The 26,192-nt window shown below is 47.7% G+C and overlaps 1 protein-coding gene across 3 annotated transcripts in view; it reads right to left on the bottom strand.

Annotated features, from left to right (window-relative positions):
* Nucleotides 1-2,082: 2,082 nt before the first annotated feature.
* Nucleotides 2,083-26,192, bottom strand: part of LOC119450780 (uncharacterized) — a 177,998-nt gene continuing 153,888 nt past the window's right edge. For all 3 annotated transcript variants that reach the window (XM_049666225.1, XM_037714283.2, XM_049666224.1), the window contains exons 6-10: nucleotides 24,469-24,637; nucleotides 12,498-12,779; nucleotides 11,270-11,414; nucleotides 10,038-10,307; nucleotides 2,083-2,244 (exon numbers count right to left, since the gene is read on the bottom strand). In XM_049666225.1, coding sequence (XP_049522182.1) covers nucleotides 2,126-2,244; nucleotides 10,038-10,307; nucleotides 11,270-11,414; nucleotides 12,498-12,779; nucleotides 24,469-24,637 — 985 coding nt within the window. In that variant the 3' untranslated portion in view covers nucleotides 2,083-2,125. The remainder of the gene's footprint in view (nucleotides 2,245-10,037; nucleotides 10,308-11,269; nucleotides 11,415-12,497; nucleotides 12,780-24,468; nucleotides 24,638-26,192) is intronic.

Genomic DNA, 26,192 nt, shown 5'->3' with positions numbered 1-26,192 from the left:
CGCGAGTGTCGCGATGCTAACGCCACCGAACGGCGGGGTGACTTGGGAGAAAAAGGTCGAAGACGCTGTCTTTCGGGCTTGGGATCGGCGGCCAACACGCACGAACGCTTCGCGGGTGCGCCGGCCCGCTTCGCGCGACCGTCGCGCGAGGCTAAGAGCAGGACACCGGTATGGACGAACACGGATCGTTTGAGCGCGCCACCGTTCGCGTGACTGTACACGTGAACGACTAGGCGATGGTGTCATAGCATGGGGCGAACGTATTCGCTCGCTATTGGGTCGCGGTGAGTCGGACTTCCTTGATTTGTCGCGCGCCCGTGTGAATGCTCTATTGGTTGTAATTCGGCTAGTGTGCATTAGTGTATGAAATGTGCAATAAATGCCCTTTTGATTGTTTGCACTACTGTGTTGTTGTTCCTTTGTCCCAAGAGCATGTGTGAGACCCCACAAGGGCCACAACTTATGACAAAGCTAGTGGGGGTCCTATGGTCAAATCGTCCAATAGCACGTGCTCACTCCCTATCGGTAGTGGGTCTGCTTCAGTAAAACATGTGGGCACTCATTTCAATCCCTCTGTTCTGCTGCCGGAGTCTCTTCACGCCATTTCTGAACCGTACGTGTCAAACACAGGGTGGCAAAACCTAGCGATGATCACATTTCTGCAACATATTTCACACTTGTAAGCCCTATAACTCCTGATGTGCACAGGATTGCGTTTGATTAAATTATGCCTATCATGTCCTGATTGAGCTCCTTCAAAGGCCACCCCCCCCCTACCCCCCCCCCCCCCTCAGATGGACGAAGATATACTGCCTCTCCGAATGCCGAGCGAGATCCCCAATTTAGCTCCGATGAGGTCATGTATGGTGCGACACAAGCATAAGAGGAATGGTGTTTTTTTTTTCTGAACAAAACGATACGCTCAGAAGTACGGTTGCAAACATATAGGCGATATTAGTCTTACATGTTTTCTGACATACATGTAACGTTACACGAGTTTTTATCAAGTGACTCCCCTATGCTTACCAAAATGAAACACGTTTCACGTGAAAAGTCTGCAGATCAAATGCACTTTTAAAAGATACGCGAAGTGAAGCTTTAGTGATCCGGGTAATTAAATACTTTTCAGCTAACGGGGATACGAACGGTTGTGTTTACTTTCATTCTATGGCAACGTGTCATCTTAGACAATGTCGATGTTCACCTATACCACAAAGTTCACAACATTAAACTCTTGCAAGTTTGAAGTTTGTGAATTACACCATTCACACGCGAGGCCAAAATATGAACGCGAAATTAGGCGGATGCGCAGTGTGTTATTCCTGTGCAGTCACGTCTACAAAGATCTGCCTACAAAGGAGATGTGTAATGCTTTTCGAGGGAAGAGTGATGATAAGAGGGGTACGCGCAAATAGTAAATGCGACAGATATCGAGTTGCATTAAGGTATTGTGTACCTCTCGTGTCACTCTTGCACATAATATTTCTGGAGGATTGGTCATAGACGAACGCAGACCCACTAGCACATACCGAATGCCGAAATGAATAAAAGTGAAATATATATAAAACTGGTGAATACATTGCGCTACTTCATAACAAGTCCGTCTGCTTGCGAATGCTATAGGGAAATAGGTGCGCTTACTATTACTTCTTTGTCAGCCTCTACCACGTAAGCCGTTGGCTGTAACTTGCATTAGGCACAAATATAACTTCCGCGTATATATCTACAAATACATGCGCTAATATACGGACCTACTCAGCAGCAGACAGCATCCCACAGGAACCCCCAACCACACTACCTACCTACACTGACAAAAAAAAAACGCCCTACGTGGGCATCCATGTTTGCTCTTCCACTCTTGCTGCACGTTTAATGGTCGCGTTTCATCCCATTCCTCCTCCTGACCAGAAGCTTTTTATCCTTAAGCCTGTGTATAAAAATAAACGCACGACGGCATGGCCAGGGTGAACCTGCAAGTGATGGCCTGAAGTTCCTGCACTTTGAAGGACGCCATACTTCCCCCATCCTATGGGTGGTTGGCAGCATTGAGATTATACGCAACTCATCTAAGCATGGTAAAGATTGTAATACCGAATATTTTATTTGCAAAATAATCACGCAGGATTCAGACTCGTATGAGAGTGCGAGCCAGTGCTGGTCTGTTCACTTTCGCCGTCTCAGTCTTCGGTAGAGAGTCCACGAAGTAAACGCCACCATATAGGTGTTTGTGCACGGCGAGGTTGGCTGCGAGATCGAAAAAAAAGTGGTCATTGACAAAGCAGCATTGAAATTGTACTAAAGTTTATAAAAGCATAAGGCCTTCAAAGAAGCTTTGGTATACCTAAATGCACCCTTTTTGCCGAATCTAAGTGCGGCAGTTATCTCAGTAATTGATGTCCTTGAGAAAACATTTAATGTGGTCCGTAATAGGACGAATAGTCGTATTAAAGTACAGCAGCACCAACGGAAGAGCCAGCATGGTAATCTATAATTTCTCGCCATGAAGTGTTGACTGGCGGAGCGTAGCAGCTACAGCCGTTTATAGAAAATTTTTGCTGTTTTCTGACGGTGTCAGTGACCTTGCACCGAGTCGGGGAACGCGCACACAATTGCAATATACCACCTGCGCCACCAAGTTTTCAATAATTGCTCAAAGCAAGAGAAGCAGCTTGTGCACATGTGTTTACCAACGAAAGTGACGTGGTGATGAGATTTTGCTACAATTCTTATGATGCAATTCGTGCACCCTCATTAATGGCTCGCACGCCACAAAATGTGTGATAGCACCGCTGCCTGGTCAAGAGGCACCGTCGCCTTCCTTATCCATTAGTTCTATATGGACGCGTTTCAGCGCCAAGCTCGGTCTCTAGCCGTGCGCTCTAGCGAATAAAGCAGTGGCTACGGGTTGCTGGCCTCATGGGTCCCCTATGCTCTGCCTCGACAACGCCAAACCCCTCAGCTATGTGAGACCAGTTTGGTCCCAATGCTGGCGCTAAAAGGAACAATAGCACGCAAATAGTCATTGCGAATGTGGTTCCCATAGGCTCTTTTCTAGATTGTAAAGCTTGTGGTCTCGTGAGTATGGCCTGGGTATAACCACATGCAGCTACCGTGTTATAACATAACCATCACCGTTATCATTATCAGCGTACCTACGTATACCATAGGACAAAGCCTCTACTAATAGTCTCCAATAACCCTTTGTCTTGCGCCAGCTGACCCCGTCTTACGCCTTCAAATTTCCTAATTTCATCACACCACTTAGTTTTCAGCCGTCCTCGATTGCGCGATTTTGTGATCTTGAGAACGAATTTTACAGAAGATTATAAAATGTTTGGAGTGCATACGGCAGGCATTAGCAAGTCACAAACGGCTGTTCATCGCTACCCTTGAAAAAAAAAAGTGTACAGGCTTTGCATGCTGCCGGTACGAATGTACGGCTTAAAGCGGAACCTTGCGAGAAAGTTCAGGACCCCACAATGAACGATAGAAAGAGAAATTTAATTATGGGGTTTTACGTGCCAAAACCACTTCTGATTATGAGGCACGCCGTAGTGGGGGACTCCGGAAATTTTGACCACCTGGCGTTCTTTAACGTGCACCTAAATCTAAGTACACGGGGGTTTTCGCATTTCGCCCCCATCGAAATGCGGCCGCCGTGGCCGGGATTCGATCCCGCGACCTCGTGCTCAGCAGCCCAACACCATAGCCACTGAGCAACCACGGCGGGTGCACCGAAGGACATAAAGAGAAATTATAGACACCTTTTAAACATGGCACTGTGGGTTAAAGAGCTACTGGGATAATGCCAATATTTCTAGTTTACAAAGAAAAAATACATTTGGGTAGGCCATGTAATGCCTACTGTAATGGTCACAGATTATACCTCTTAGGATTTACCACTTGGTATATTTGTTTCGGACATTAAATGATGGTACACATGCCAATTTGAGGAAGTCACTTTCGTTGCAATAATTCTGTATAATGACTAGTTTATTGAAGCAACATCTTTGACAGGAAGAGCGCAAAACACGGGACGAGGGAGTGGTAGACAAACATAGAACACCCTAGTGTTTGTGTTTTCCAATCACTTGTTCCATGCTTTCCACCCTTCCTTTCAAACGGCACTTACATGGAGTATTATAGCTACATTCTGCGAGGTTATGGGCATATCTTGGTCAGTCAGTCAAATAACTTTATTTAATGGCCCTGCGTTTGTGGGACGGGCAAATGGTCCCGCCTAGGTGACGGCCAGGAGCTCTTGAGCCCTGGCGGCTTCCTCGGCCCGCTGGACAGCCCAAAGTTGATCGTCAAGGACAGAGCTGAGCAACACAGTCTCCCAGCGCACGCGGAGGCGATCGCGAGAGGCTGCATCCCCATTATTGTTTGTTATGCCTCGACATTCCCATAGCATATGTTCCAGATTGGCTCTAGAACCACAGTTCTTGCATTTGTCTGTCTTGCACATGTCTGGGTAAATGAGATGTGAGCATATCTTGGTGTTCGAAAACATATTAGTGACGAGAAAGAAGTGCAAGGTAAAGCTATGCGAGCGCTGTCTTTTTGGGGGAAGGCAACTTGTCAATAAAGCGACACATGCCACCTGAATGCATCAACATTGCAGGAATCGAGACCCTCGTCATGTAATGAACGAAACCGAGGAGCCCGATTTTAAAGCGAAGTATCATATGGCAAGGCGAAGCAAAAAAAAAAAAATTGCTGCGGCTTAGCTCAGCTAACCCTGGATATGCAAAGCGAAAGCTTGTTTCTTTTTTCGTCGAAAGCCTCACTTCGTCTACGGTTTTGGTGCCGCCTCCGGCGTTTTGCAAGCCAATCGGCTCGCTCTTCCTCAGTCTCCGACGCTAGCTTCGCGCGCTTGGCACTCCGGACCCTCTCCAGTGAAGCAGCTCGCCGGGCGATATCCGCGGGGTGGTCAATTGCCGCTTGCCGACGACGGCTCGAAGCCTCCCGCTCCCGCGAAACGCTCAGAGGATACCGCCCGGCCTCGCTCTCATCAGTGGTTAGCTCACACGAGCGCAGTGAGTCACGCGGTCAGGCGGCGACGCGGCTGCGGAGAGCGCATGCGCCAAGCCGGAGGCGGCGGCAGAGCTCAGTGCGACGAGTCAGGTGATGCTTTGCCAAGGCTACGGCGCAGCTATGGTAAAATAAAGGTCAAATTGCTGGCAACGAGAAACTCGGGTCGACTAGGTTCAGTTCAGTTCAGTTTATTGTCCTTAAGGACCCCCAGAGGGGGTATTACATAAGGGGTGCGTATAACATAGGTTCCACTTTTGGTACACATCATTAAATATATGCAAAGTGGTCAATCACGCGCTGTTTGAACAAAGACGGGCAAGCGATGTTAAGAATGCCAACAGGAAGGCCGTTCCAGTCTTTAGCTGTTCGAGGAATGAACGAGGCGGAAAAATGAGTGGTTCGGGCACGCGGGCGTGCGACTTGCTGCGGATGACTGGTGCGAAGAGAGATGCGTGCCGCAGGAATGATGTATGGAGCATGATGAAGGACACTGAAAAGGAACTTGTGATAGAGCTCAAGACTAGCGACGCGTCGGCGATTAGATAGTAGTGTTAATCCGCATTGTGTTTTAAGTGCAGAGATACTGACGTCATATGAATATTGTGAGTGAATGAACCTAGTGGCGCGGTTCTGAACAGATTCAAGTGAGGTGATAAGATATGTTTGGTGCGGGCTCCAAATGGCAGATGCATATTCTAGTTTTGGTCGAACAAGGGATTTGTAGGCAAGCAGTTTTACGTTTTTAGGGGCCTGACGGAGATTACGCTTTAAAAAACCTAGTGTTTTATTAGCAGATGATATGATGTTAGAAATATGTTTATGCCAGGACAGATCATTGCATACGGTGATACCTAGGTAGTTATAGGACTCTACTAATTCGAGAGGCATGCTTCCGATTTGGTAAGGAAATACTAGGGCATTACGGCTACGAGTGGAAGACATAACTTTACACTTGTTTACATTAAGTGACATTAACCAATCACCACACCATGTTAGTATAGTGGAGAGGTCTTTCTGCAGGGCTGTTTGATTGTAGGTGTTACGTACAGTGCGATAAATGACACAATCATTGGCGAACATTCGGATATTACAGGACACATGTGACGGTAAGTCATTAATATATATTAGAAATAATAGAGGGCCAAGAACTGATCCTTGAGGGACGCCTGATGTTACTGGCACAGGGTTAGATAGATGATTATTTATAATTACAGATTGGGAGCGGTTACTAAGAAATTCAATAATCCAATTCAAAACATCAGGATGCAAATTAAGTCTTGTTAGTTTCAATATTAGACGTTGATGAGGGACTTTATCGAAGGCTTTAGAGAAATCCAGGAAGATTATGTCAGTCTGTATGTTACTGTCAAGGTTAGTGTGAACATCATGCAGGAAGATGGCCAGCTGTGTTTCGCAGGAGAAACCTTTGCGGAATCCGTGCTGGGCGGGATGGAAAAAGTGATTCGAGTCAAGAAAAATCATGATAAGAGAGTAGATGACATGTTCCATGATTTTTCAAGGGACGCTTGTTAGGGAAATGGGGTGGTAGTTAAGAGGCGAGTTTCTGTTACCTGATTTGTGGACTGGAACGACCTTCCCGATTTTCCAGTCATCTGGAATGTAACCTGAAGAAAGAGACTGGGCAAATATCAAAGACAAATAGGCTGCAGAAATAAGCTTAGTGTTTTTTTTTATTTTTTAGTTAATTTTGTCCATGCCGGAGGATGATGAACACTTGATTTTATCGATGACCGCACAAATACCGTCTACATTGGAGGCAATGGGTGCCATTGACGAGTTTATACTAAGCGATGACGAAACGGAAGGCGCATTAGATTCGTTAGTGAACACAGAAGCAAAGGCGGTATTAAACACGTCGGCGCAATCGGAATCATTAATAACTTCGTTCGATTCGTTAGTTATCTTAATAGTGCGCGTTTCGTTATTGTTTATGACTCTCCAAAATTGCCTCGGATTATTGATTAATAGGTTTGGTAGATCATTGTGATAAAATGAGTGTTTGGAATGACGCAGTGCGTCAACGTAGCTCTGTTCGGCTTCATAATATTTATCCCATGCGCATGGGTGCCCACTCTGTTTGGCGGCGCGATACAGGCGCTTTTTTTTTTGTTTTCTAGGAGTTTTAGGGCTTTTGTGAACCATGGTTTTTGCTGAGAAGAACGAAAGGTGACTTTAGGAATAAATTTCTTTGTAAGTTCACTTAGTTTGTTTTTGAAGCGCGTCCAATTGCTGTTAACGGAATGATCGTGAAAAGTTGATTCAAATACAGGAAAGAAGGTATTCATAGCTTCAGTTATTGCTTCGTAATTTCCTTTGTCGTATAGACATATTGTTTTCTTAAAGGCATACCGTGTTAACAAATTAAACGAAAAAGTGGCATGGATGATTTTGTGATCACTGATCTCAGGCAAGTAACAAATGGATGAAAGGCTGTCAGGGTGGTCGGTTAGTATGAGATCGAGGACGTTAGCAGTTTGCTGCGAAATCCGGGTTGGTTCGGTTACTAGCTGAGAAAAATTAAAGTTAAGGCAGAAATCAACAAAAGTTTTGGCCTCTGTGTGTCCGGATACCGAGAATGATTGTATGGTACGCCAGTCTATTTGCGGGAAGTTAAAATCACCGAAGGGCAGGATTTGCGCGTTTGGGCGGGTGGTTACCAGTTCGCTTATGACGTTGTTAAGTTGACAGAAATCAGGTAAGTAAAGCTTTCTCTTTAAAAGCATCTCTTAGTCGCCTGTCCACTAAAAACTACGATCATCAGCACTGGCTAGAGCGTCGTCTTCTTTCTCAGCTGCTTCATTGGAGCCCTTCGGGTTGCGCTCGTGCTCGGCACGCGCTCGCGTCACTACTTCCGCATTCGTCGTCGTCATCTTCCACAGCTGGAAGCGTTACCGCTTATCATTCCAGCGTAAAATTTCACTTCTGTCATCGTAATGGGGAGGCCGCGTTTACGGGGGTACGAGCCATTGCCATGTGAACTTGCCCGAGTGCGTCTGCCGGGCAGACGCTCGCCGCGTCCCGTTCGTTTTTGTCATTAAAGCGGACGTACCTTAATGCGACGACATAGGTTCGTGCCCGACCTGCGGCCAGTTTTACAGCGAAAGCTTTACTAACCTAGTCGAGCCAAGTTTCGCCGTCGCCAGCAATTTGACCTTCATTTTACCGCAGCTGCACCGTAGCCTTGGCAACGCATCACGTTATTAGCCGCATGCGCTAGCCGCCGCCACCGGCTTGGCACATGTGCTCTCCGCAGCTGGGTCGCCGCCTGACCACGTGACTCGCTGCATGCCTGGCTAAGAGGAGTGACGTGCTCGCCCAGTCAGTGCGAGCTTGGCCATGGATGAGAGCGAGGCAGGGCGTCTTTTTGAGCGTTGCGAGGGAGCTGGAGGCTTTGAGCCGTCGTCGGAAAGCGGCGTCTGAACACCCCGCGGATATCGCCCGGCGAGCTGCTTCACTGGAAGGGTCCGCAATGTCAAGCGCGCGAAGCAACGTCAGAGAATGAGGAAGAGCGAGCCCTTCGGCTCGCAAAATGCTTGGAAACGATGAGAGCATACCTAAGTATAATAATTACAGCTAAATCAATGGTCAATGGTTAGCCAAGTGAACCCAAGACTTAACCAGGCTAAACCAAGCTTTCGCTTTGCATATCCAGGGTTAGCTGAGCTAAGCCGCAGCCTATTTTTCATCCACTTTCACTTCCATTAAATTATAACTTTTTTTTCAATTAACACGTACGTGTAATTTCCCCTACGCTGGCCTTGGTGTTATTTTTTGTTGGCTATATATTTTTTTCGGCCACTATTTCCATTTTCTTCATTATTTTCTACATTTCTACTTCAAGAACAGATACTTTCGACGACGCCTTCATTTGCTTCATTTTCTGTTGGTGTTGAATAGTCATGATTAATAAATATCGTGCCCCTCGGTTTTCCTTCTTCTGAGTTGCACTGGCTAACACTCCGAGAGCTATATGCAGTAAACATTACTCAAGTTAGTGGACGTATTGAAAGCCGTCGCCGTAGCACAAGGGGTAGTGCAACGCACGCGTAATGCTGAAGTTGTGGATATGGCATCCACCAGCGTCAAGTTATCTTCTCATCTACTTTCGTTTCCCATTTCTTCTAGATTTCCTGCTGTTGCGATTCACTTTGAGCGGCCATGCCAAGAACAAATGCAAACGCATGGGAAACGACGTGCCTAACGATCTTGCTCATCAACATGAACAGACGCGTGTCCATGGCGTGGGTCCGAGGAATGTGCGAAACCTGCCGTGCAGCCTTGCGACCAGCTCGCCCCCGCTTGGGACGTTCACCTCGTTACGACCATCAACCCCCAATACGACAACCCACACTCACTACTGTCGCCCACCCTCACTACTTCGTCTGGCTTGCCCTGACGTGTCCTAACAAGGCCCTCTGCAGTGGGGATACGTGAGAAGGAGAATGCCCAAATGGTGGGGTGGGGGGGGGGGTATAAAAAAGCCAACAAATTGACACGTGAAGAATACTTTTGTTTTGCACGCTGGACGTTTCTTGTATGTGTTCTTTGGAGCACACCGCTCACCCGTAACTATGTAACAAACTTGTCTTATTTATTTGTACGTCGCCTTGTCTTCCCTACCGAACCCTCTCCGATGGTCAACCTGGTTCGACCTCCAAGCAGACGCTGTTGAAGATTTACGAAACGCACGCACGCACACACGCGACCTTAGTTGATTGTAAAGCGCCATTTCTTAATGTTGTGCTCTACAAATATACACCATCCTGAAATCCAAATCCCAGACTGGCCTACAATGACCGCCGGTGATTGCGAAGAGATTTCAAGGTAGTTCCTAAAAACAAGTAATTTCACACGAGCCACTCAGTTACCACGTTTCACTTACATGTCTCGAACGCACATTGTTGCATTAGAGATTTCCACACAACACATACGATGCTTAAACCAGAAGAGGCATTTTTTTGTCTACGTAAATGTCTTACTTGCAACAGTTGTCCTTATGCGGTTAGCGAGAGTGGAGAAGTCTTGCTTTTTCCCTTCTTCAGTGAGCACGATAGCAGCAGCAGGAGTTTCTCCGTACTCCGAGTGTGGCAGGCCTACAACAGACACCTCAGCGATCTCTTTGCCGTGCTCGCGTAGCAGCAGATCTTCCAGTTCAGCAGGAACAACTTGGTTGTCCATGCACTTGATCATTTGCTTGAGGCGTTCGCAGAAGTACAAACGACCATCCTCGTCATAGTATCCAGCGTCGCCTGCAGAGCGCGTACGAACAGTATTAGCAGTACTTGAACAACGATGGCAGAATGCACGATATGTACTGCAGGAGGCTGCTCGAGTTATTGTTTTTTCCTTTGCGTCCTCGGTAAAGCAACAGTCCTTTCTCAAGCTTCTCAAGTGTTTTTCCGAACGTGAAAGAAGCCCGCGAATACACGCGAAGTGCCTCGAGCGGCCAGTAACGCGGCAATTCTGCGTGTATTCGCGGGCTTCTCGTCACTCGGAAAAACGTATGTAGCACGTATTGAGCAACATAAAGCTGTAGCGGTAGTTTTTCTTGTTGCTCTACAATTTTCTCATTGAAACTGCGATAATTAGGACAGTACTGCACGAGTTAGATAATTAAATACAATTGCCTGATTAAATGTCAGTATCGAAAAAATTACGGCGGCTACTCCACTGCACTGGAAACAGTACGCACTAGGTTTGCGCCACGTAACGCCGTTCCTCTATTTAAATATCGTGCTGCGCGATAGCTGGGACACCATGTATGCATGCATGTATGTATGTATATAGTAGAATTTATACGAAACCTCACGGCGATGGCAGTAATGCGGCTGGAATTTCCGTATAATTGCTGTCGCAATAAAACATCATAAAATCAAATGATAACTTCGAGCAAAACACAACACGCAGCACTTTTCAAAGAAACATTGAAGCCGCTGTCATCGCATGGAGTTTCTATATAACTACCATAATAGAAACAGTGTCACATGTTTTCATTATTGCTGTCGTGAGAGTGTGTTATGCAGCAGAGCTAGATGAAAGGGAGTAATGCTCTCGCGCAATATCGGTCCCTCGTAAAGGCGGCATCATTGCGCCACCTTTCTAATCACCACCGGAGGAGATAGAATTTCACTGCATGGTACTATGTGGCACGGACACAAAAGATGCGAGTTACAATGACAAAAAAAATAGCGGTGTTGATATCACTCTTCACCTGATTTGCACCATCCTTCTTCGTCAAAGAGCTCGGCGGATTCTTTGGGTCGTTTGTAGTATCCCCTCACCATCGACAACGACCGGAAGCAGATCTCCCCTACCTGATGGGGGCCAAGCTTTTCGCGTGTGCACACGTCCACCACCTAGGAATCAAAGGAGAGCAAGGTTGACTTCAACAGGTGACAGAAATTACTTAAAGGCGTACTATTGTAGGCGCTTAGAGAATACTGTCAAATGATAATGTCCCCTGGGAAACAAACAGAAAGGCATGTCACATTTCTGGTTGATTTCTGTTGCATGAAGATGCAGTTCACATAACTGATCGTTAACGTTTAGCATTCCCCAAAAAATTGACTCGCCATCAAGGCCCTGCGAATGTTGATGTCCAGCGAAGCTGTTGTAAACAACCACTACTGTTGCTGAGTGGGGTACGCAATGCTTTATTGCTTTAGAGTAATGGTGGTAATTGTAACCTGGAGAAATGAGTAATGGTCATTTTGACAGCACGCCACATTGCACTTGCTCCTTCACTGCCTACGGTATCGGTCCACATGTTTGCTGACGGACGGGGACAAAAAAGGGCTGCCACCGAGAAGCTATCAGCTTCGCTGCAAAGGTCGTGGAGCTTGCAACGATGCACGTAGTGTTGTGGGTACAGTTCACAGTCAATGCAATTATTTCATGGTGCAATGAAATTTTTGTGGAAAGATGTGCAAATTGAAAGCCGCGTACAGGCTTTCAATACGCTCTTGCAGCGAATCGGAAATACTCAGTCACTTTCTCGTCTTTATTTTGTGCTACACTATTATACCTATGTCACAGAAGCCGCCATGCTTTCTTAACGAAATGAGCACTTGAATGCAAGTGCACTCTCGTGTTGTACTGCACAATACTGCTAACGTATCACTCTACGGCACATACTAGCCAGCACTAGTTAGCCCTTCTTCACTCGTGTTGTGCAAAGGCGCCGTGCGATGCATTCGCAGTGATGACCACTAAAGATATCAATAAAATTTTCCATTTAGCCGCAAACATAATTGCCCACAATCATATTCTAGAAATGCTAACAGAGTCGCCATCCAGGTCACATCCTTCGCACAAGTTGTCAGAGCTCAACATTGGAAGCACCCTTGGACGAGAACTCAGTGCGCCGTCTGTTTAATTTCTTTGTTTCCACGGTGGTACGGCGGCTTTATGTAATATCAGCCATTTGCAGTATACTGTACCTTAACTGTGACTCCTGTCGAGGGCATTCCCACATCTGCACAATCCCCGTGCTCGCCAGCATTCGGTTGAGTCGTGACACTGCCACAGGACTCTGTCATGCCATAACCCTTCGCCAGTTGCTCGATACTACCGAAGGCTTTGCGGGCTGCTTCTGCTACGGATGGTGGAAGCACGCTGCCACCGGTGCCGATAGACCGCAAGCTGGGTAACTTGCGTCCTGTGCGGCACAGCTCGCGTACCACAGCTTGCAGCTGAGAGGGGAACAACATTGTCGTCGTCACCTGCAGGTGAGTCGGTACAGCGATAAATATCGACAAAGTATACGTTGTGAGTATGTCACATAAGTTACATGCCATATTTTAAATGTTATTTCGCATATCACCTATAATATACGAAACTATAGTGTTGAAGTGGGTAGCTGGTACACGCCTAAGTCTATACATTGATAAGGGCGAAACAAGCAAGAATGAAACGGACAAAAGCTGACCGTCAGCTAACTGTTATAGCATACGCCGCTCAGACTCTAAAGCCACTGTAAGGAAAGAGAGCAAGCGCAAAGAAATCGCGACATGATTACATGCGATTTCAAGTTACGTACTAGCACACGTACACACACACGGACATCAATCTAACAATTTTATCTAGAGTGGCGCAGTATGAAAGACTTACGCAGAGTTTGACGGGCAGACACATCTTAGACGACATCGGGATATCCTACGAAACACGGCACGGACTGCGGGGAGACATCCCAAGGAAAATAAGGGAACATCTCTCAATACTCACAATCCCCAGAAACATGCACCCGGAGTTTCACGAAGACAGAAGAATCGCAAGAGCGAGAGCTCTCCACAAAAGATTCAGTAGTCTATCTGGACGCGGCGGAGTACACAAATAGAGTATGTCGATAGTTGCTACCACTCTAGAGAGTGACTCCAGAATTAGTGGCACTGTAAAAACAGGAAAGGCTCAGGTGGCGAAGGAGGCTGCCTTAGCACTGGCAATACCCTCCACGGAGGCCAACATCATAGCCAGCGACTCCAAGACTGCCGTCAAGAACTATGCCAAAGGAAGAATCTCGCCAGAAGTGCTAAGAATTTTAGCCAACTTTCGTGAAGATCGAGATGTTTACATTATGTGGGCATGCGCACACTCCTCCCTTTCTGGGAACGAAATAGCGCACAACCTGGCTCGAGAACTGACGGATCGAGCCGGTGACACGCAAATACTGGGAACGGAGAGAGCCCGGATGACCAGCTTTACCGAGCTCACCAAACACTATAAATTGGGCAGGGCCCGCTTCCCCCCCGGCGCACTCCTCCCTAAGTAGACGGCAAGCGATGCTATGGCGCTTGTTGCAAACAGAAACATATTCGAACCCGGTGGACTAAAAGCGTTACTATCGAAAACTTTACACCGATAGATGCAGATTCTGACAAGAAAGGGTGGACTTACAACACATGGTTTGGGCTTGTCCTGGGACAACCACCCACACAGAAAAAAAGAACACAAGACCAGAGAGCACTGGGAGACTGCGCAGCTCAGCTCTGCACCGGAAGACCAACTTAAGGCAATCCAGCAGGCCGAAGATGCCGCCAGAGCCCAAGGGCTCGAGGCCGTCATATGACCTAGGTAGAGAGGCCTAGGTCTCACAAATCTGCGACACAAATAAAGTTTATTCCTCCTCCTCTTTATTTAAAACGTTCATTAAACGTGCGCTCGGGAACGCTCTCTCATTTGTACCCGCTATTTCGTATGGTTCAAACATTTTGCCTGTTTTCTTGTTTGCATACTTTCCGAGAACGGCTCTATCCTTCAGATTTTGCAGGATACACATTCCTTGCAGTGTGTTTCAGTTCCTAAAGAATACGAGTTTAACCAGCCGTTGATTAATGTAGCGACCGGTTCGTCCAATACAGCACCCGCCTCATGACAAGAGGGATGTCATGGATGGTTAGACGTGGCAGCGTTGCCGTGACATTGCATGGGCAGTTGAGTTGGATGTTTCAGCAGGGCACGAACTCGCCGGGATTAAAAGGCTTTTTCGTCAACACAAAGGACCTAAACTGTGCGCTGACACACCAATATGCGAAAGTCTGACGGACACCAGTTACAAATAAAACTTCCGTCCCTCCAGCTTCCCAATCGGGTCACTGCGTAACTCCGCCTGCTGGACCTTTAAGGTTGGAGTGGCAGCACACCTGTTAGAGCTACGCTCCGCGGTCAAAGAATATTATCGGACATTTTCGTCAGCCTACTCGTAGGTCGTTAGCAGAGACATCGAAATCGCATTTCTTCGGAATGCTCTTGTCTATTCGTTACCGGATCAAGTGCAACACAGCTTCGACACTCAAGAGATTGTTAGAAGTCTCATTTCCCGAGCGGCTCCTTGGATGCCTTGTCGAAGCGCACCTGAGGGAGAACATGTGCGTAAACGCACCAAGAAATGGGAAGGATGGCCATCGCTGTGCTTCTATAAGTGAACAACGAGTCCCCCACGCTCAAACGAACGGCGGGCCACGCCGGTGTGCGCAGGCTTTTCTCCCCGCTAAAGAAGTTGCGCAAGATGTGCATACTTGTGAACTCAAACAAGCCAGATGCCTCCTCGTGTATTGAGAAGCACCATACAAAGTATGGTGCCAGTGCCAACAAAGTTTTTTTATGGAATCCATCTTTCATGCAGCCGGTCATACATTACATGCACTGTCCCCTGCATTACCGGCCGGCGGCAGGTTCACCAGAATACATAAAAGAACTGGAACATACAGCAAACATAGATGTGCATTGCAAAGAGTGCCGATGCTCTCCAGAATCGAATGGTACATCCATACTAGGAAAATACGCAAAAATTATTCTAGATATATCAAGCTTACAAGATAGGGAAAAAAAGACAGAAGGTATGGCTGAGTAAGCGCAATCTTTGCTATAAAGAGGGGCACTTGTGAGATTGGTGTTTGCGTGCGCGGCTCGGCTGTGCCATTTTACAGGAAACCACATGTAATGAGGTTGTCGAGGCTCCTTTCCGCTTGTGCTCTGCCCTTCCTGTCTTTATATTATCTTATTAAGCGCGCAGCAGGCATTAAGCGTGAGTTGAAGGTCAGCGCTTTGTTGGTTTTCTTCTTCCCTCTGCCGTCCTTCGGGTCGTTTAGATTTTGACATAGAGTATCCATGCAAAGCACCCGCTTTCGAACTACCAGGAAAGGTATGAATGAACAATTTCTAGGTCAACGCGAGCGCAGGTTGTCTTGTAGGATATTGCATAACGCCAATTACTTAAACGAATTTCACTTCCAAGCTTTCCTTACGATTTCTTTCGCAAAAGGACATAGTTTAGGAATACGGCATTGGAGAGGCCGCAGTATGACTACTCGCAGCGTTCACGAGGCGACTGTCTTGGTGATACTGTTTTTGCCTTCGCAGTTTAATTCACATTTCAATTATAGTAGAATCGGCATTTGATCAATTACAGATATGAAAAGTAAGCTTCCTCTCAATGAGACTTCGCGCGCTTCTAGCGCGCTAAGTTTTGGGAACAGCCTAAGAATATGATGCTATTTTATGCACTAATATGGGACATATGCTATGCTAATCTGTTTCGTCACATGTTGCATGTGCATTTTCATCAACCGCCATTTTGCACACTTTATCGTTTTACTGTAATGGAAGGCAAATTCTGAGACTTGGGTATGCATACGACAATGAACATGCACACCGTTGTGATATAACCGTCCAACCGAAGGTGAATAGAATTTTCTGACGACACTGCTTATGCCTTTTACAGATGCGAAAAGAATATAGTCACGTTAGTATATACGGAAATAATAGCTATTAACTTTAATCTAATGGAATCATATTTTGAGTCCGACACCTTCACTGAGAGCTCGTCTTCGTCGTCGTCGACACCTAGCTCATTGGTGCATGATGCACCATGCCGGAGAACAATGTTGTGGGTGAAATAGTGCACAACATCTGGCACGGCTCGCTGAAAGGCACCAGTATCGCGTCAGGTATTCAGTCGCAACCACGTTCCATCGGTTGCCAGCAAAAGACTTAGGGAAGGACCAGAGCAAGTACATGCTGATTTGTTAAAATGGTAGTTGGTATAACAGGCTTCAGGAAAGCGGCGGGGCGCTGAGATGTAGCCTTTCGGCGCTGGCAGTCGCTGCAAGCTTTCACGTAATGCTGGACTTCCTCGGCAAGCTTAGGCCAGTAGTAGCGTTGTCGAATTCGGGCCAAGGTACGCGCGAATCCGACATGGTCTGAAGAGGGCTCATCGTGGCAGGTGGACAGAATATCTGCACACAGCGCGGACCGAATGACAAGGAGATGTCCAGTCGATGATAGGTCGAAATTCTTTTTACACAAGACATTGCTGCGTAGAAAGCATGAATATGGTGAACGCGTAAACTTCCGTAGAGGATGCGAATTTCGGTCTTGAAGATAGTTGATAAGCTGCCCGAGGTCTACATTGTCCCGTTGTCGGTGAGCCAAATCAGATATATTGATAGCGCAAAGGAAACGACCGTCATTGTCAGCATCACTTGACACCGTTGCAAGTGGAGCGTGCGAAAGACAGTCGGCGTCAGTATGCCTCCGGTCAGACTTGTAGACGATTGTTACATAAAATTCTTGAAGATGAAGGCTCCACCTGGCAAGAAGCCATGCAGGGTCGTTGAGACTGGCTAGCCGACGGAGGGCATGATGGTCGGTAACCACTCTGAAAGGACGGCCGTATAAATATGGCCGGAACTTAGCTATCGCCGAGACGACAGCTAAGCATTCCTTTTAATTGGTAGAGTACTTAGGTTGGGCAGAAGTTAAAGTACGGCTACGGTAAGCAGTAGCACGTTAAACGCCATCTTGCCACTTCAGGAGGACTGCACCAAGGCCGATGTTGCTAGCATCGGTGTGCATTTCAGTATCGGCGTCTTCATCAAAGTGCCCAAGTGCGGTGTCGGGATGCACCGTTGAAGTTCGGAAAAAGCATCTCTCTGCTCCGGACCCCAGACAAACGGGATATCTTCATTTATCAAATGAGTCAGGTTCTGTAATTTTGGAAAAAGTTTCTACAAAGCATCTTTAGTAGGCGCAGAGGCCCAAGAAGCAGCGAACGTCAAGTTTGTTGGCTTGTGGTGTAAACGCCAGCGAGAGCCATATTCTTTTCTGGATCTGGCTGAACACGAACGTGGCTAACAACGTGGCCGAGGAACTTCAACTCCTGATAATCAAAATGATATTTCTCACGCTTTAATGGTAGGCCTCCAGAGTGAATTGCAAGAAACACGGACTGAAGTCGCTGTAAGTGTTGTTCAAATTTCCGAGAAAAAACAACCACGTCATCTACACAAACGAGACATGATTGCCACATACGACCTGACAGCACGGTGTCCATCATCCATTGAAAAGTCGCGGGAGCTGAGCATAATACGAAGGTCAACACCTTAAATTCATGCAGGCCATCAGGAGTTATGAACGCTGTCTTTTCTCGATCACGTTCATCAACGTCGATCTGCCAGTAGCCGCTTCGTAAATCCATTGAAGAGAAGTTTCGGGCATGTCGAAGGCGGTCTAGAGAGTCATCTATGCGGGGAAGAGGGAAGTATCTTTTTTTCGTCACGTTGTTCAGTTCGCCGTCATCCACACAATACCGAAGAGTGCCGTCCTTTTTTGAGAAGTACTACGGGGGACACCCATGGGCTGGTAGAGGGCTGGATGACGTGGTCGTCGAGGATTTGCTTTACTTGACAACGGATCACTTCTTGCTCTTTTTGTGACACCCGATAGGAGTGTTGATGCAGGGAGCGTTCGCTCGGGTCTGTTATAATACAGTGCTTTGCGATGGGGGTCTGATTCACTTTCGACGTGGGTGCAAAAAAGGCACTGAACATGCATAAAATGCTTCATATACGCTCTTTCTGTGGAGCTAAGAGCTCAGGATTTACGTCGACTGTACTGACAATCGCGGTGTCATAGTTTACGGCTACAGAAAGCTCAGCAAGCTTATGACAAGCTTATGACAAGCTTATGACAAGTGAGCAATGGCCGTTCTCTTTACCAGGTGTTGGTACTCGCTTCTGAAGTTCGGAACTAAAAGCTCAGTCATCCTCCGATTCAGCTGAATAATGCCGCGAGCGACGGAGGCCTGCTGAGCCAAAAGCACCGAAATGTTTGCTGAAGCGATGCCGCTACACTTAGGGTCCCTTTCAACAGTTAAACATGCCAACTCGCGGCGCAGTGTCACAGTGTCGGTAACAATACGCAGTGCTGTCTTGCGCTTGTTACTATCTGGCAGTTCGGGCAATATTGTTGCGAGAGGAAAAGGCAAGCTGTCAGTTCCGAGTGAACGGCTGTTTACTGCTTTAAGCCGCAGCAGCCACCAAACAACTTCTTCATCCTCGTCATTCATCGTTACTAACGCGTGGCGTGGCGTTAAAAGAGGCATTGTCTCGATGCCACTACACGAACGAACAGTGAAATTTAAAGCACAAAAGTTGGTGTCGGGTTAAATACCACAGGAGAAAATCAAAGAAATGAGAAAGACAACGGGCGTGAGGACAGGGACTGCAACACAAATTTTGTGAATTGGGGTCAGCGCGAGTGGTAGGGCTTCATCCTGGTGACGTGAACAATGTCAGAGGAACGTGGTCTACGAGATTGCTGCAATGTTTCTGCTGGGACAACTTCGTAGTTGACTTGGGTGATGCAAAACTGCGTCAACGTGCGGCTGGCATAGGCAATAAGGTGTTCACCACCAGCTTGAAATTATACGAGTGTCGCTCCGAGACCAATGTGGCTAGCATCAGTATGCACTTCTGTGTCGGCCTCTGTGTCAAAGTGACCAAGGATCGGCGGTGTCTGTAGACGTCGTTGAAGGTCGTGGAAAGCACAGGATTGTGCCGAGCCCTAAACAAATCTCACGTCATTCATGATGAGTCGTTGCAAAGGTTTCACAATCTCAAATTGGCCGCCTATCTGCGTGCTTCGCTGCAAATTACGTCGAAATACGATAGTCTTGTGCCGCCCCTGATAGGTAACACCCTCTCTTCCCTCCACCCCTCACGCTCTTACCCTACCCTGTCACTCCTCCCATGATGGATGCAATGGAGGTTTCGCTGAATTAAATTCAAATTTCCCGCGTTCGCCCTGCTCTCGCGCCCTCTGTTGGGGCCTTTTATTACTGTTGGCTTAAAGCCGGCTACAGAACCGTGGCTTCTGTCGGCTTGTTTTTAACGTGTAGCGTCTCTTCGACACCATTTCTAACGCGCTGATTTTTCATTTATTAACGTAGAAACCAGCCCAATGTATATTCTTAATTAAACGAACGCTGCGGATCACGATTCGGTACAACCGTGAGCAAAAGTATACGGACCACAGGGTCGCCGAAAAACTCAATTTCTCTGTTATTAACAAACATAAACTGAAATTTACGAGTACACTGGAAAGTTCGCAATGCCAAGTTTGGACTGCAGTCCTCAATTTCAAGTTTCGAGCGCAAGCAGTTGAAAAAATCGGATTTGTCGCGCAATTCCTGGTCCGTATACTACCCGTCGGGGTGGCTCAGTCAGCTAAGGCGTTGCGCTGCTGAGCACGAGGTCGCGGGATCGAATCCCGGCCCCGGCGGCCGCATTTCGATGGACGCGAAATGCAACAACGCCCGTGCGCTTGTGTTGTGGTGCACGTTACCCAGGTGGTCAAAATTAATCCGGAGCCCTCCACTACGGCGTGCCTCATAATCAGAACTGGTTTTGGCACGTAAAACCATAGAAAGAAGAATGGTCCGTATACTTTGCTCACGGGTGCACATATATTTTGCCTCATATGCCTGAGATTTCCGTTGCGCTGTATAATGTGGGCGTGTATGACCCCGTGGTAGCAATGCTAGTAGCTCGCTTTGTTTTGGCCCCGGACGGTTGAATCGGCTTTGACCGGGTGGTTGAATAGAGTGACAGACAAAGTTTTTCGCGTTCAGATAGCCCAAGAAAGACTATTGTCTTTAAAATTAAGCTAGTTCCACGCTTGTGAAATCTGATGAAATAGCGGAGCTCTGCAAGCGTAGGTGTATAGCGTAGTGGGTATAACGCTCGCGTTCGGGCCGCGAGTACCCGAGTACCTTTCTCTCTCTTTCTTTAAATCTCTTTCTCTCTCATTTTCTTTATCTCGCCCATAGCAAGGTCTGTTATAATCGTTGGACAAGGCAATCAAATGGTTCCCATAGATGCTTGTTCTATAAGCGTGGGTGTATACCCTAGTGGTTATGACGCTCACCTTCGAACCATGGGTACCCGGGTTCGAATCCCGCCTCGCCAAGAAACCTTATTCCATTTATTTATTACTCTCGCTCTCTGTCGCCTTTCTCTCTCTGCACCTCCTCTTTTCGTGCTTTGTTTTGGCCGGGCGGGTGAATCGAGTGACAGACAGCTAAGTTTTTCGCGTTTAGGTAGCCCAAGAAAGACTATCGTCTTTCACATGTGGGAGATCATCAAGCACGTGTCTTCTCACGCCTGCGTTGAGATTGTCGTTACCGAAGCACATGCGTTCGACCCGTCCAGTGTTTCAAAGTAGGCCATGGTGGTATGCTTCGCAAAGTGCTTGTACTCATCACTGAAGTTAGTAACTAGGATCGTGGTTTGCCTGTTTTGGATCTCGACGAGACCTCGTGCGACACCGACTTCTCGATCAAGCGAAATGGTGAGATTACCTTCAGCGATGCCTACATCTACGTGGTCTTCTGGGCACTCAATGAGGACGCAGATGCTACTCCGAGGCGGTAACGTTACGCAGTTATCGATCACGCGTAAAGCCGTGCAATGATGTTCATCCTGCACATCCGAAGAAACCGTTAGAAAAAGTAATGAACAAGTCACGCAGACTATTGATCACCCCATATTCCTTAAGAAAAGCCATGCCCAATATAACCAGCTGAGAACACGTGGGCAGCACGCGGAAAGACGCTACGAAGGTCTACGTACAAATTGCAAGTCTGGCGATGCATCGTCCAATGGGTGACACGAGGTGTCCTCCAGCCCTGATCAGATGTGGGCCATCCCACGCTGTCAGCACCTTACGTAGCCGAGTGGCCAGTGAGACACTCATTACCGAGTAATCAGTTCCCGTATCGACAAGTGCAGTTACCGGATAACAGCTGACGGAAACAGCAATAGTAGCAGAAGTTCCTTTGGAGGTGTCGAAGGAAGGCGTCAGCGATACGGCGCGAGGGGGTGACGTCGGCGGAGGACATTTGACGGTTCGCATGACAGCGTCCTCACCCCGGGAGGTCTCTGTTTTCAGTTTCCCCAGCGCGGGCTTCCGCCGGTGACTTCAGTAAACTCAAAGAGGAGTCGAGCGCGGCTGGCTGATGCGGGCCGAATAGGTGATGGCGACCGCGACTGTCTTCGCTGAGGGGCAGGAGGAAGACGGTTGCTTTCCAAGTATTCCTCAATTTCGTGTGGGCGTTAGTCATAACGCGGGCAACGGGCGTACGGGTGGTATCCCCGCAGACCAATGCGTCAGTACTGGCAGTCGCGATACAAGTGTCCAGCCTCCCCACAGTGGTAGCACAACGGACTGTTGTTCGGGAACATGCCATACCGTTGACTTCCGCGGACTGCATGCATGAAAGTCTGCTTGCAGAGTCGTGCGGTGGATTGGACTTGAGAAGCGTCTAGGAAGTCCTGCAGGTGGCTGCGAGAACCAGGCCATGGAGCATCCGACGAGCATCCGCGTACGATGGCGTGAGGGGTTGGGTTCGCGTTGGTGGCGAGGAATAACCACCAGCCTGATTTCCTCCCGAATGACGTCCGTAAGAGCTGCGGCACTCGGAGGTGCCGGCACCGCTTTATATTACTTCTGCGGTTCTTCTCGAACAACCTGCCGTATTAGGTCGGTAAGGGAATCCCTGTCATCATTTGCACTTACAAGCGAACATGCAGCAGTTATGGTGGTCTGGCGTTCACACTGCGATAGCCGCTGCCGAAGCATGCGTTCCATTACTCTTGCCTCAAGGACGAACTGAGGCACTGTTGTAGGAGGACTGGGCACGAGGCGCGCGGAAAAGCTTTTCTATTACGCCTCGCATTAACAGACGCACCTTCCTGTCTTCTTGCATTAGGGCTTCGGCCCGACGCAACAATCTCGTCATGTCTTCCACGAACATGGCGACGGTTTCGTTCAGCTTTGGAATCTCGCAAATAGTGCCTGTTCGGCTCTCTTTTCTTTCGGTGGTACTGAAGGCGTCACGAAGCAGTCGGTAAAACTGCTGCCAGCTGGTAAATGAAGCTTCGTGGTTCTCGTACCACACCCTTGCCGCGTCTAAAAGGTAGACGTTACGGCTTTCGTCCCAGTCATTAAAGGTGGCGATCTGGTCGACATGTTGTAGCCAGTCTTCTATGTCCTCAGAGGCGTTGCCGTGGAACGGGTTAGGCGTGCGAGGCGCGTTGACAATGCATGGCACAGCAGCATTTGAGATCTCCTCGGTTTGTCTTGCGGTTGTTGCTACCATGTTCGTCGCAGAGCTTGCTAGGGGACTGTATTCCGATAGAAGACCTTGGAGGCGACGGCTGCTTCGATGGATTTCTGCAGTCCTTGATGTACTGGCCTCGGTAGCTGCTGGTTTATGACCAGCAGGCATAGGGCGTATGAGTACCCAGCACGTCCACCAGTTTGTCGCGAAAGGAAAAGGCAAGCAGTCGGTTCTGAGTGAACTGCTGTTTACTGTTTTTAGCCGCAGCAGCCATAAACTACTTCTTCGTGCTCGTAATCCAGCGATACTAACGCGTGGCAATATTATGCGATATCTTCTTCTAAAAAGAATAACTATATCTTAACGTTTCGACAGTGACACGCGCGTGCATCATGGATGGCCTAGCACTTGTGCGATTTCGTGCACACTGCGACGCGATCGCGCACGCTCAACACACTTCTTAAGTTTCTGTGAGATGCCTCCAAAGTAGGTGATGTCTGCGCATAATGCTATAATGAAAGGCGGGACCGATGGTGTTATCAAAACCCGTTGCTCCCGAACATTAGCCTTACTTTAGGCCACAATCAAAGGCATTCTCTCAATGCACAGTCACTCTTTGAAAGTTTGGCACGTGTGTCACATCCCATGATTCCCGCGTGAAAGAGTGCTTTGAGACCCTTCGTTAGACTGCATGCACTGCCTTGGGGTCGGCCCAAATTTTTTTATGGCACTACATTCAGCTTCCGGCTGATTTTACAGCGTAAGCTGTTATGGGCTCATTCCAATAGCCATTTTTCTGTTCGCGATGACGCCGCCGGCGTTGATCTGTAACCGCTATCGCCGGAAATGTGAAAAAAAGTGCGCATTTCCCAGTGCGATCGAACCCGCACCCGCTGCGTGGGAGCCAGATACTCTACCACTGAGCCACGCAAGCGCTTGCTATCGGGCGGCGCGAAATGGCCTCATAAGCGCCCAGGGGCAGACGACCCGAGCCTTCGCCAGAATGGTGGCGCCATCTAGGTAAGGCGCCTGCAAACACAGCAGACATTTGCAGGCGCAGGCGTTTGCGTGCGCAGGCGCAGACGACGATATGCGATTCAGACGAGGCGCGCAATCAACGCGCTCCCGAGCCTCCGCCAGTATGGTGGCGCCATCTAGTTAAGGTGCCTGCAAACGCGGCGCTCCCGACATGTAAGTTGTAGTTGTAAGGCTTCATCGGGCTCAGCAGACAGCTGTGCAGAGAGCATTACAAGCCGCAGCTCGCCGTTGACGCCAGGTGGACAGTTCAGATCGTTCTCGTCAAAACGAGGCAAACATACTGCCACGAAGACCCTGTTGTGCGTGGTGCCCAAATTGGAGCTACCCTTGAGCCGCTCCACCAGCTTACAGTTTGACTGTGCTGCGTGTGCCGCGCAGGCCTGCGCCTTTCTTTTTTTCCAGATTGATACCTTAGAAGTGCGCGAGGTCCACCTAACATACTATTGTATTATAAACGAGACGTAAAAATATACCACCTTGTATTTCTCGATGCTATCCACAGTCTGTGCAGGCGTCATCATGGTCGGCACCATGACACAGGTGATGCCGGCTAGAGCAGCCAACATTGTGAACATCATACCCGACTGGTGCGTAATGGGAGGGGAGGCAAGAAGGACATCTGACGTTTTCCACATCATGTGAGACCTGCATAATGTACGGCACAAATATTCTATAAAAAAGACGGAGATACCTTTCTATGACAAATTACAGAGCAAGATTTACACTTTTGGAGAGCGCAGAGCTCAGTGATTAGAACGTAAGAATGCTGCAAGCTGTGGTTGTGCGCACGGGGTGCCTGGCAGTATCGCGGAGCACCAACGTGTTAAAGCATTGGCTGTATATTTTTAAATATTCCGTGCTAGGTAGGTAGCGGCGAATGGAGTTCAACTGCAGAGGCATGAACTAGTGCGCCTCCGGCAATATCGTTTTACTTGTATGTGAGAAATGTAAATTGATTTTAATAAAGTAAGAACGATAATCAAAAGGTCATTTTAGGACGTGCAAACATCTACACATGCAAGAGCGAAAGAAAAACGCACACACACACGCAAGATCTAACAACGAAGTCTAATCGGTGCAGAAAATCGTTCTTACTATTTTGATCACATGTCTGTGATTCTATAAAAGTATTTCACTATTCTGAAAGCTGTTCTTCCACAGCCGCTCACTTAAACAAATGATCGGCCACAGCTAGAATTATGAATCGCTCTTGCTGTCTCTGCTGGGCGTATAAGGAGCAGTGCGGTAACACGTATATGTCCTAGTAGAAAGCTTGCGCAATGGATTTAATAAATTTATCTGCGCATGCTACATCAACACGAAATTTCATGATCTTAGTTAAGTAATCCGCAATTGTACTCCTACATGAGATGGTGTATGTTATGGCGTGTATTGTCAGCACTGTCGCATAGCCTTATTCGTGAGATGTGTACCTTGTGTAGTGACATTATATTATAATGAGCGTCTCAGGATGTTGGTAGCGCTTTTGCTGCCGGATAATAATGCGACATCGCTCCAGTAAGTGACGTTTGATACTTGCCATTCATTCATTCTATCGTCAGGGCATTTGGACATTAGAGAGGGTAGCGGGTTACACAATAAATAGCTGGGGCCAAAGAAGTATCAGGTTATACACAACATTTGTTAATTATACAATATTATTAGACAGCTTGTCAAATGCCAACTCTATGAAATAGGTAAAGTAAAAAAAACTGACATTGGTTCATACAAAGGCTTGCTCATGTACAATATATGATTATTTCTGTAGTATTCTACATTATACAATATGCAGCGTGGTCGCCTGTCGATGAGAACCTGCACAGTCGTAATGATGCTTGTAAGCGTGGCTTCGTGTGGTCTGCCACATTTTCGGTTCTCCAAGCCTGCGCTCCGCAGTTTCGACGACAAATTTCGCTTTTAGTAGCATATCGTCATCGCCGGACGCTTAGTTTTGAGTTTGTGTGCCACACCAAGAAATTTTATAACGGACGCTAGAAAACCAGACAGAGAGGCCGCTACTCTTGGTTTCCAACTTCTCGTCTCCGTCGGTGCCTGCCTCCACGCGTATTTTGTCTTTTCTAAACCGCATGTAGAAGTGGAGTGGTTTCATTGTTAATAACCGAATAAACTACATAGGCGGCAGAAAACTTACCCGCCGAAAAAAAAAGGGAACCTCTCGTTACCTGCAGTAAGTGAAACA

This window comes from Dermacentor silvarum, chromosome 4, assembly GCF_013339745.2.
Source record: "Dermacentor silvarum isolate Dsil-2018 chromosome 4, BIME_Dsil_1.4, whole genome shotgun sequence".
In the NCBI taxonomy this organism is placed as follows: Eukaryota; Metazoa; Arthropoda; class Arachnida; order Ixodida; family Ixodidae; genus Dermacentor; species Dermacentor silvarum.
The sequence above is the reverse complement of the archived record's forward strand: the minus strand, read 5'-3'. Positions and strand labels throughout refer to the sequence as shown.